This window comes from Hemicordylus capensis, chromosome 5 (genome assembly GCF_027244095.1).
Source record: "Hemicordylus capensis ecotype Gifberg chromosome 5, rHemCap1.1.pri, whole genome shotgun sequence".
NCBI classification, from domain to species: domain Eukaryota; kingdom Metazoa; phylum Chordata; class Lepidosauria; order Squamata; family Cordylidae; genus Hemicordylus; species Hemicordylus capensis.
Window position 1 is genome coordinate 66,196,295 of NC_069661.1, and position 12,332 is coordinate 66,208,626.

At 43.5% G+C, this 12,332-nt stretch overlaps 1 protein-coding gene across 2 annotated transcripts in view; it reads right to left on the reverse strand.

The window, feature by feature from the left end:
• The window catches only part of LOC128328239 (protocadherin-23-like), a 169,080-nt gene that overhangs the window by 84,112 nt on the left and 72,636 nt on the right, over positions 1-12,332 (reverse strand). For both annotated transcript variants that reach the window (XM_053258030.1, XM_053258029.1), the window contains exon 3: positions 10,740-10,971. In XM_053258030.1, coding sequence (XP_053114005.1) covers positions 10,740-10,971 — 232 coding nt within the window. The remainder of the gene's footprint in view (positions 1-10,739; positions 10,972-12,332) is intronic.

Sequence of the window (12,332 nt, forward strand, 5' to 3'; positions counted from 1 at the left end):
TACCTCTATTTTTGGTTAGATGTAGATTAACATATACCTGGTTGCAAAGCAGCTTATCTCTTCAGGTAAATAACATACTGACAGCCATACCAATGACTTAACCTTTGACTAAATCCAGAAGTCACAGCCCACTTATCCTGGCAGGAGGCAAAGCAATAGGCATCTAGCAACTTGCCATCAGCAACCAGCATAACAGAAGTCATGGATTGCTGTGTCCCTTATTTCAAAGTAAGCAACTCATGAGCATCTTCTTGGTACAGAAAAGTAAAGGTAAAGTTGTGCACTTGAGTCAGTGTTGACTCCTGGCGACCACAGAGCCATGTTGTTTTCTTAGGTAGAATACAGGAGGGGTTTACCATTGCCTCCTTCCACGCAGTATGAGATGATGCCTTTCAGCACCTTCCTATATTGCTGCTGCCCAAAATAGGTGTTTCCCATATTCTGGGAAACCAAGCATAAATAGTAATGTGTGCCCAAATCATAATGGTGTAGAAGCTTCATTCATTTCTACCATTCTTCCCACTCAAGAAGGAAACTAGTCTACAGCACAGTCCCAGCCTGGAGCATTCATGATTAATCCAAAGCCAACCTTCTGCTAACTTCTTGGGATCATCCATCTCAACACATCCTGTTCTCTCCCACATGTAGCATCACATTCTGGGCACTTGGGATATACTTTGTTTTTCCAAGCAGCTGTACAGTCTGTAAATCTGGCCATTTTTTGAGCACTTCTAATTTGCTGTCCTGATAAGCATATCTAATATCCTGTTCTTAGCACATACTTTTAGTCTTTAGAGTTACGTATGGATTTGTTCAGTCACAGTAGGAGGAAAAAGGACAATGAAGCAGACTTATTCAGCAGGCAGATGGAATAACCTGCTTTTCAAGACATTCGTTAAAAACATTATTTCTCGGCTTTCCAATTAGAAAACAACAGAACAAAATCATACACACAAACACACAGATGGATATGCACAAATATATGTATGCACAAATATATGTATGTATTATGCACAAATGACATATGCACAAATATATGTATGTACTGTATATACATATATGCATATTGATATGTGTGTATACATACACACACATATATACATAAACATATGTGTGTATACACACACATATACATATTCAGTACACCCACCCACACACCAATTAACTATCTGCAATGACTATATCCAGATGGCTCCCCACTAACATGATTTGACAGTCAACTCAGACAGCCAGATGGCTAAAAAGGTATGCACAGTTCATCACCCAAACTCACCTTCAAATCTGGCAGCTGAACCAACTTAATACTGGGGTAGGTCAATGCTCATTTCTAGTGACCTCTTCATAATGCTCCCCCCACCGCAACTTGCCTAAGTTGTTTGACCTAAGAACTTAGAATAAAGCATAGATACTACAATCTCTTGAGAAAAATGAGCAGGTAGGGTACAAAGCTTTTGGCCTGTCTATGAGAGCAAGCACCAAAAGCTGAGAGAATGCGGCTCATCTCCATTTATCTCATTTGCTGCCTACCAGCTTTATAACTTTATAGTTTCAATTTTTATCAGTGTGTGCTCAAAATGCATGTGTCTTACTGAAACTACACTCCTGATGGTAACCATAGCAACACAAAGCAAAATGCAGAATAAACAACAGCTTATTAATTTTTAGCAGGTAAAGAATCCCTATCATTTTTTAAAGTGACTATCATTCTTCTATACTTCTGCTTTACTCAGCAAAAGAAGTCTCAATTCAAACAACATGGTTAAGGAAGCTTGATGAGTGTGATGTCTACATTGACCAACCATGGTTTGTGATCGGTTAGCAACCAGTCAGTAAAATAAAGTCATCCCATCTTTCCTTATTTCATTTTGATTCAGCTAAGGTCCAGAAAAATGATGACCTCTTTGCCTACAATCTTTACTCCTGACAAGGTTTTTCAAGAGATGTTTATGTGAATCAGATGTTTTAGGATAGTGTCCCCTGCTTTTCAAACATTAGTATCAGTGAAGGAAGTTAAGTCTACATGAAAGGGTTTAATTCTAAATCTGTGTCAAAGTCATAGAAGAACACTGGAAGAAGTCTATGTGACAACTAATTTTCTATTAAGGGAGGACTGGAAGCTGACATACTTCTCTTAGTTAGGATTTTCTGCTAATTTTCATGAGAAATGTTGTGATCAAAAAGGAATAAATCCAAATACATATTTAGGTCATCTTCAGGCATTTCCCTGACTCATCTGGGCAGTTGTGATTATGAATGAAGTAACTTTGAATGTAATTACTAAATAACTACTATGCTCTTTGAACCAATGTTCCTTGAATATTCCATTACTTTTCATGTAAAGCCCCAGTAATCAGTGCTTAGTAATCAGTGCCTAGTGCCTTGTCTTTGTTAAAGCCTATATATGCTGACATAAGAACATAAGAATAGCCCTGCTGGATCAGGCCCATGGCCCATCTAGTCCAGCATCCTGTTTCACACAGTGGCCCACCAGATGCTGCTGGAAGCCACAAGCAGGAGCTGACAGCATGTCCTCTCTCTTGCTGTTACTCCCTGCAACTGGTATTCAGAGGCATCCTGCCCCTGAGGCTGGAGGTGGCCTATATTATAGCCCCCCGCCTAGTAGCCATTGATAAACCTCTCCTCCATGAAGTTACCCAAACCCCTCTTAAAGCCATCCAGGTTGTTGACTGTCACCGCATCTTGTGGCAGAAAATTCCACAAGTTGATTATGCATTGTGTGAAAAAGTACTTCCATTTGTTGGTCCAAAATTTCCTGGCAGTCAATTTCCCTGGTTCTAGTATTATGCGAGAGGGAGAAAATTTTCTCTCGATCCACTTTCTCCACACCATGCATGATTTTATAGACCTCTATCATGTCTCCCCACAGTTGTCTTTTTTCTAAACTAAATAGCCCCAGGTGTTGTAGTCTTGCCTCATAAGGAAGGTGCTCTAGGCCCCTGATCATCTTGGTGCCCTCTTCAGGCTTAATGACTTCTGGCCGAGGATGGGGGGGGGGGAGGGAGGTATGCTGCTGCCCTGGAGGTTTTTACTGGGAAGGAGCTCCGTTGGTGGAAAAGCGGTGGGAGGAGTGAGTGTACCACCGCTGGCGCTTGAACCGCACATCCACGGCTCCGTACACATCCCTAATGTTCATATATCAGCCAGATTTACCCAAAAGTCCGTGCCATATTTCACAGAGCACTTCACACACAATTTGGGGTTTTTCCTCTATATTGGAACCTAGCCCGAAGTTTGTCCAGGGTAAAAAAAAAATCCTCTTTTTATGTTGGAGTATCCTACATGCCCCAAACTCACAGTAAAGCCTGGCAGTAAACCTGCAGTAAAGCCTGCTGTCTGAAAAGCCTCCTGGTCTAACCAGTGGCAATTTGCAACAAACTGCTTCTAAACAAATTGCAGGAAAAACTGGTCCATCTTTTCTGTACTACAGCAACTAAAGTACTGGCAGGATGCAACCCCTGTTGCAGCTATCTTGGGATATAACTCAGTTCCCCTTCTAAAGTAGATTTGCTCGATATTTGGATAAAGGAAGCACTACTTTCAACCCTATCGGCAGCAACATTCCTGGAGTCCAGCTTCATGCCTAAGCTAGCACAGAACCAAAAAAGGAAGGAAGCAGTTCAAGTTTTATGAAGGGCTTTGAGCTGTATTCCCTCAGTCCATGAAGTGAGCTATTGGGTAGGGAAGTGCACGAAATAATTTGGCCACATCCCAGGGGGCGGGGAGGGGTTCCCTTAAGAGGAGGCAGGCAGGTCCTACCTGCCCCTCCTGCAAGCCTCCGTCCCATGCATCGATGCCATTTGTGTGCCAACGCTGCGTGGGGGATGCTGGGGGAAGCATTCCATCGCTGCAGCAGGGTGTTTTGAAGGAGACTGTGGCACAAGCTGCCACTTTCATGGGGATGTTTCTCTTAGAACAGTGCCACGATGGGGCAGTGCAGGGCAGCGGAGGCTCACAGGAGGGGCAGGTAGGACCTGCCTACCTCCTTATAAAAGAATCCCTCACCCCACGCTGAAATGTTTCGGGTGCAGAGAGCCGAATCATTTCAGCGCCTCTTCAAAGAGGAGCCGAAATGATTGAGGCACATCCCTACTATTGGGTGATCAGCTTGGGTCCCCATCTTCCAAGGATCTCAGCTGCTGGGTCAGGTTTTGGCCAGATCATAGCAGCCAATGAATAACTCTCACAGACAGATTGTTTTGGATTCAGTCCAGAAACCTCTACTGCAAATTCCCAATTGAGCAGTTTTAGACTCTTAACTGTTCCCAGTCTTCTCTATACCTGAAAATTCCACTCAATCTTCCTTGTTAATTTTTGTGGTGTTTTTTGACAGAGGCATCCAACCATTAGTGGCTAGGTTCAAACCACCAATAGGATTCCCATTGCTAAATGCATAATTAGTTTTTGAAAGGTCAGAGCCAAGTGCATTAATCTAGTTCCATTTACTTTCAATGCTTTCAATGTGTTATCAATTACTTCTGCAGATTGGACAAAAAAGTAACAAATGGGTTTTCTTCAAAAGGATGTGGTTTCGAAATGTTCCAAAATAAACGATTCCAATCTTACAATCTGTCTTTACTCATGTGGACCCTTTCATGTGTGCATTGATTTTGTTTTATTACATACTATATAAAAATGCCACGTGTTGTTTAAAAATTAAAAAGGATTAATTCTTCCTATAGTACAGGATGAAATAACATTAGCAATCAAGTATAGCCTTGGTTTGTGTTATTTAAAGAAAAGGCCATTTAATTCTCTGTTATATTATTGCTATCATTTTTCAAATCTTGTGTCATAACAGGTCTGATGTATTTAGTGTCTGTCTTTGCTAAGTTGAGTCAATGATGCAAGCTACTGTGATAAAACCTTGAAGTAAACCACGATGGCACAAAAATATTATTACCACATCTCCCAGAACACTTTACAGCTCTAATCATCAAGCCCTGTTCTCAAGCAAGCACTACTGATATTCATGAACTACAGGATGAATTGTGTGCTTATAGGACAAGAGGCCCATTGCCAGTTACACGTATGTAGTCATGACTCACGATCCATACTGAAGCATTTCCTGGTAATTAACTGTTTTACTGGAGAAGCTGAACTTCAAAGTTATACACAGCAATAATTCAAAATGTCTTTGACACATTCATGGCTGTGCTCTTTATATTCTGCGTGTAATTTCACAGGAACATTTTTAGGACACATTGACAATTTCAGCAGACTAACAGTCTACAGGTGGCCCTTGTTATCTGCGGTCCCAGCATCCACGTTTTGCATATCCGCAGTCAGGCAATGGAGACCTGATCATGTGATTCCACGGTACTAAAAATAGTAAAAAAAAATTCAAAAAATTCACGTATCTGTGGTTCCTGGGTGGCCAGAGATGACTTCCGATGTCATTTTCAGCCATCATTTTGCAGGATGGAGCCATTTTGTGGCTCTATCTATCTATCTATCTATCTATCTATCTATTCCCACACAAAATCAGAGGAATTGGGGGGTTGGGGGCACTGCTGGATGGCTGGAGACATGGAGAGCATGGTGTGGTACTTTATTTCACCTATTTCTGCCTCCTCCCTGCCTTTTTTGACCTAGAGGAACCTAGCCCACAATTCCCATTGACTCAAGGTCTCGTTATCCATGGTTGTAGGCCAGAACAAACCCCCCACAGATAACGGGGCCACCTGTATTCACAAAACCTACAAAATGTATAACACGTTGCATAAATGTAGAGTTCCATAAAACACATGGAGAAACCTGCCCAATATGTCACAACAAAAATCTGCCCAATATCTTACAATTGCTTTCCATCAGCTGTTCTATACAGAGCCTATTCCATTCAAAATCAAACAGCTGATAAGTTATCCACAAGCACTCATAAGTTATCCACAATCACAATTGACATCAATGGGGGTATTGAAACTAAGTATTGGATGTGGAGTGGGTTGTACCTAACATTCCAAATGTGTCACTGTGTCAAATTCCATGTCATAATAGAACTGTTGTATTTAATATGCCATATTGGTGTTATGGCAGACATAATGTTATGTCTACAATATTATGTTATAATGGAATTATGCTAGACATGGTGGTGCTTAGGCTAGACACTTGGTGAGCACCTTAGGTACACATAGCGAATGAGAACATAAGAACAGCCCTGCTGGATCAGGCCCAAAGCCCATCTAGTCCAGCATCCTGTTTCGCACAGTGGCCCACCAGATGCTGCTGGAAGCCACAGGCAAGGGTTGTGGGCACGCCCTCTCTCCTGCAACTGGTACTCAAGAGACATCCTACCCCTGAGGCTGGAGGTGGCCTATAGCCCTCCGGCTAGTAGCCGATGACAGAACTCTCCTCCATAAAGTTATCCAAACCCCTCTTAAAGCCATCCAGGTTTTTGGCTGTCACCACATCTCATGGCAGAGAATTCCACAAGATTATGTTGATTATTCCACAAGTTGATTATGCGTTGTGTGAAAGTAAGAGGAAATAAGAAAGTAAGAGGAAAATAAGAGGAGTCTGAGGCTAACCCTAGAGGCTTCGCAGCTCAGGGAGCCCTGGCTGGGACTCCTTAACTGGGAAACACTGCCCCAAAGGGGCCCTGACTCAATCTGGACGCACACTGCTGTGGGTGGCGCGCCAATCCCCATGCTTGTGCCTGTGTTGCTAATTCAATAAAGTTGTGGCCCCTTTCTTCCAATTCCCGCCTTATGTCTTTTTTGTGCAGGAAAAATGTGCAGGAAAAAGCTAGAGCTTGCTGTAACATTTAACAAGTGACTTTTATATTGATCTATGTGTTCGTTTGAAATCAGACTCAAAGGAGTTTGATAGTTATAAAAGAGCATGTTCACATAAGCTCCAACTATCCCTATTTACTAAGGACAGTTCCTGGTAGTTGGACCCTGTCCCAAGGAACTCACTGTTTTGTCCTTATTTTTTGCCTTTGGGGTTGCCTTGTATGATTTTCCCCCATGCAATTTCCTAGTATTGTCATTTTTCAAGATTCAGCAATCTCCCCAGAGTCTCTAGAAATCAAGTCTCCAATAGGTGGGCAGATGCATGTCTCTAGTGCACCTGCCTGTAAATAGGTCCAGAGGCACTATGCAGTGTGCAGGATACAGAGAGTAGAGTCCAGTCTTCTGCAAAATGTAGTAGTGGTTGGGGGCTTGGGCAGTAATCCTTGGTATGAGAACTGGCTGTTACAACTACATCCCTGTTTTCAACTGGAAAATGTGGGAGAGTATTATTGGACGCCCCCCATTAGGGATGCCCCCCCCAACATATTAGACCCAGAGGTACCAACCCAGAAGTATGTGGAATTCAGGCCTGTGTCTGACTTCATTTTATTAAGAAATGAATTAAATGCCTAGACTCAGGGTGAACTGACACCCAGGTCTCAACTGCTTTGTGAAAGAGGAGACAATCCAGCATTGTATTGTGAAATGGGCGCAGAAACACAAGGGCTAGGCCTGAGCGAATCAATATGCTAAAATGTAACTCACTATCAGATAATGTCTATAGAAGAGGCCAGGGGCTGATCTCCCTTTTCCTGTTGCAAGAAGTCTATGTTAATCTTTGTTAATGATTGCTCTGCTATGCCCAAAGGGGATTACCCAGTTGCTGTCTATAGAAATTCCACCCTAGGAGAACACCTGTAGATTTAGTCCTTTTACTAACACCTTCTGGGACCAGGCCCAAATCTGGGGACAAGAGAAGAGGCCCATTTGCAGCTCAGAGATGCAGATTTGCTTTGGTCCCCTCCCCAAGATAGCAGCTAACAGAAGATGGGATTAAGATCTCCCTGGACTGCCTGAATAATTAAAAAGACATTATCCAGAAGGTAACAGCAAATTGTCACCTTTTGGGACCCAGAAAAGATAATGGGAGATCAAATGGGAGATCAAACTATAAAGAATGAGGCTTACTGGACAGAGAGCTAGCAGTCTCTTGCCTACGGGCAATCTTTGGCCTACAAGCAAGATCTGCTCATGAGCAATACAAGGGTTTGCTGCCCAAGCCGCGGGGCTAGAGGCAGGAACAATTTCCATGGGAGAAGGGACTGTCTGTTTGTGACTTCTGCTGCATAGTAAGAAGTCAAGACTCCCCAGCCATGATACTCCCTAGCAATCTTGCCTAACAAGCATACTTGCTCACGAGCAATCCCAGGGTTTGCTGCTAAGCCGCGGGGCAACAAGCAGGAACTCTGTCCGTGGACAGGAACTGTATGTGACTTCCACTGTGCAGTGAGAAGTCAAGACTTCCCCAGCCATGGTACCTTCACTCTCTGCCTTGCTCTGAGCAAACTGTCTGCTTGACCACCGGAAGCCAGACCACTGCTCCCAAGTTGCTGTTCCCAGCCAAAGCCTCTCTCCTTCAGCTGAAAAATCCACCGTTCTCAAGCCTCTGATCCTGGTAATATGCCACCCCACAAGCCTTGGATCCCTCCATCCTTTCCCCTTCTTCTCCTTTCCCCTCGTCCCTCTACTAATTCCTGATTTCCCCAACCCATGCCAGTCCTCAACCTTCCTTACCCCCTCTTTTCCGTCTATATCTGAATTGTATTAGGCTCTAGGAAGATTTAATACACACACATATGTTAGTTAGGAACACTGGGTGAATATTGTTGCTGGTTAGAGTTGAAATACTGTTAGCAATACTGATAGAATGTTCTGCTTTCTGCTCAGTTAGATTGATGTTGTTATTCCTTTATACTCAATAAAGCCCATTGAATCATTTAGGATTGGTTTGATCTCCTTTCTTCCTTGCGCCCAGATCCTACATGGTCACTATATAAAAGAACTTGGTCACTTGGTGACACTGATGAGACAGACCTAATTTTGTATAATAGCTAATGAGCATATTTAGTATATAAATCAGGCCTGGACCACAACAGTATGGGCTTGGTTTATCTTCTTTGGTAATCTGGACTAACGTGCTCTGCATGCACTTTATTACCTGCTTCCCACTTGTGGCATGCTGGCAAACGAAAGTGGACACCATATCTTCCAGGTTACTTGACCATGCCCCCTACATTCACAGGCATCTCTCTATTTTCATTGGCAAAATGTTGGAGGGTATGCTTTAACTGTAAAAGTAGCATGGATTCAATCTACTTCTATGCTCCCTATATTTTCCTGTAAAACTGCTATAAATAGTGAGCCTGCACTCTTTAAATATCTCAGGGGGAAAAACCTCAACCAAGATAAAGCAATGGCCCTTCCAAAGTTACAGCATTCACGGTTCCAGAATTATAAAGAAGAAATAGATGGCAGTGGATGGTAGTTTCATATAAGCAATAGATGAAAGACTGCAAACTTCCAGAAATTTATCTCTGCAGTGCTAAACTCCCTGCTTCAAATAATATTTTGACAGTGAAAAACAAAATGAACTGGAATTATTTATCATGGGAGAAAACTACAAGATGAATAAGCTGGAAATACTGGCTACATGACGCAAAATATCCAGTCTGCTACAAAGATCCATGAGCTTCCTGAAGCACATTCAGGAGTTAACCACGAAATTGAGAGCCCCCATGCACTTCAGGTCTCTCTCAATAACTCTGGGATAGTATATTTTCCATATTTGACCTTATGCATCAATGCTGGTATTCCTATAAAGCTAAAGATCAGTAGCTCATATGATGAACCTACTGCTGGATTATATCACTTCAGATTGCATCAAATGTTTAAAATCCCACCCATATAAGAAGATGCCCTCAAAGTGACCCTGTCAGGGAAAAGGCTAGGCTAGAACCTTGTCCCCCCCTCATGCTTTTGTAGGGACAGGGTGGAAAGCTCTGGTGGACCACATGCAGCCCAGTTACCCTGCATTGCCTGGTCTTGTTTCTAAGAGTTTTGGGATCAGATGATAAGGCCACTTTATGGTATTTATTTATTACATCCATGCCTGGCGTACAGTGTCGGGAGTGGCATCGCTGGCCTTACCTTGGCCGGCTGAGCCATGACAGCCAGAAGAAGCCCCGATGAGCGGGGCAGTGCGGGGAGGGCTCGCACTGGCGGCTGCCCACCCAGGGAGTCCAGCGAGCGTGTGGCCACTGAGGAGTGGCTGCTGGGACTTGGATGTGGCAGTGCCCAATGACATTGGGAAGGTGCTGCAGAGAGAGGGGTGGGGCCATGGGGGGGAAGGTTGGGACAGATGGATTGGAAACAACTGCCTGTAACAAGGAGGAAAGGGGGTTAACAAAGAATGGCGGGGGCCAGCTGGGTAGGGGCGGGAGATGTTTCCCTTGCCAGCAACCATTTAAGATGCGAGTTCCCGGGATGAGGGGCTAGTCAGGTGGGTGGAGGACTCAAAAAGGGGTGGGAGTCAGCCACCATTACCCCATGCAGCCTGGAGGAGAAAACAGGTGACAGCCAACCCCTTCCCATCCCAACTCTGAGGCCTCGCCGCAAGGGCGCAAGGCGTGCCGGCTCCCGCAGCGTGACAATCCATATTACACCTTTCTTCCATGGTGAAACTCAAGGCAGTGTATGCAGAGTTCCAAGGTGGTATCCCACCCCGGCCAAGCCAGTTTAAATACAGTAAAGTCCCTCCGTGTGCCTTCATATCATGCTCTATGTAAGACCATGTGAATGGTACCAGTAATCAAGAAACTTGCATTTACACATGATTGCTTTAAAAATAGTGTAACAATTCCCCCATTGCAAGATTCTGTAACAAGGGACTGTAATTATAGTTCAGTGTTATGTGCACCTGTATCATACCTGTAGATGTGTCCACGGTGAACAGTGATGAGATGTCCCCTGGTACCAATTCGTAAGTCACAACTCCATATATCCCAGAATCCTTGTCTGTAGCTACAACATTGATGATTTCTGTGCCTGGTTGTGTATGACTGCTGATGCTTGTTGTGTAAGTCACTGGGCTAAAGACAGGGTGATTGTCATTAATGTCTTCTATCTCAATGCGAACAAAAGCCTGGGCACTTAGCCCACCCTGTTGGAGAAACCAAAACAAATACTGAACCAAATATCAACTGTAATGGAGCTTTACATGCATGAATATAACTATACATATTGTATCCTGAAAAACTGTCAGCTTTTTTTTAAGTTGACCAAACAAAAGCATGCTGGTTTCAAGGACCCATTTGGTAGGAATATAACATACAGTTATGTTACATACATACATGTATGTACTCTAGGCCCCTTGGGCTGAAGGGTGGCTTATATAAAATGACCAAATAAAAAACTACAGATGTGTTCTTTACTTACAAATATTCTAAAGTAAACACCACAGCCAGCATGCGTGCATACTCATCCACATACAAGCCAAAGATGCTGGGAAGGAAATGTTTGGGATTCCCTCCGGACTCAATGGATGGATCCTACATCTGGGTGAGGTGCTGTAGGAAGTTGAAACGACCACCCTCCCCCCAAATGGCCAATGGCCATTGCCCAAACAGCCCCAAGTGCTAAGAATGATCAAAGAGGTACCTTCTAAAGTGGTGATTCTCTTACATTGAGCAGAGAAAGAACAATTGTCCCTATCACACAGTACAGCATCCTTCCAGTGGTTGTTGCTGGTGTCTACCTTATGTTTCTTTTTAGACAGCGAGCATTTTGGGACAGGGAGCCATTTTATTTATTATTTTTCTGTGTTAACTTCTTTGAGATCTTTTGTTGAAAAGTGATATAGTAGTAGTCATCGTCGTCACAGCCATTGCCCCGGCAACAGGCTAGATGGAATGGAACAACATTTGACTTGAAGCCTCTAGAAGTCACAGCTTCAATGCCATGGGAATGGGAATGCAACGCCTGAAGAATGAGACCTGAAGGTCTCATAGAGTAAAGCCATTCTAGAGCTCACTGGTGGCTATTTTATTCATTCATTCATTCATTCATTCATTCATTCATTCCGATTTCTATGCCGTCCTTCATGGCTCAGGACAGTTTGCACAGAGAAATAACAAATAAATAAGATGGATCTCTGTCCCCAAAGGGCTCACAATCTAAAAAGAAACATAAGATAGACACCAGCAACAGTCACTGGAGGTCCTGTACTGGGAGTGGATAGGACCAGTTACTCTTCCCCTGCTAAATAAAGAGAATCACCACGTTAAAAGGTGCCTTTTTGCCATGTTAGCAAGGGTTATTTCAATCTCAAAGGGCATGAGCCAGAGAAGATTTCCATGTCTCTCCAGTTGTTCCCAGAAGGAAAGCACAAGAAAAAGAGGAAGAAGAGTGAGAGCAACTCCGTCACCTTGCTACTGAGGGGTTCACTCAATATCCTCCTTCCCTGGAGCAGAAAGGGGAAAGGGGTTTTTTTCATTGGCTCCTATTTGGCTGCAGAAAGCAGGC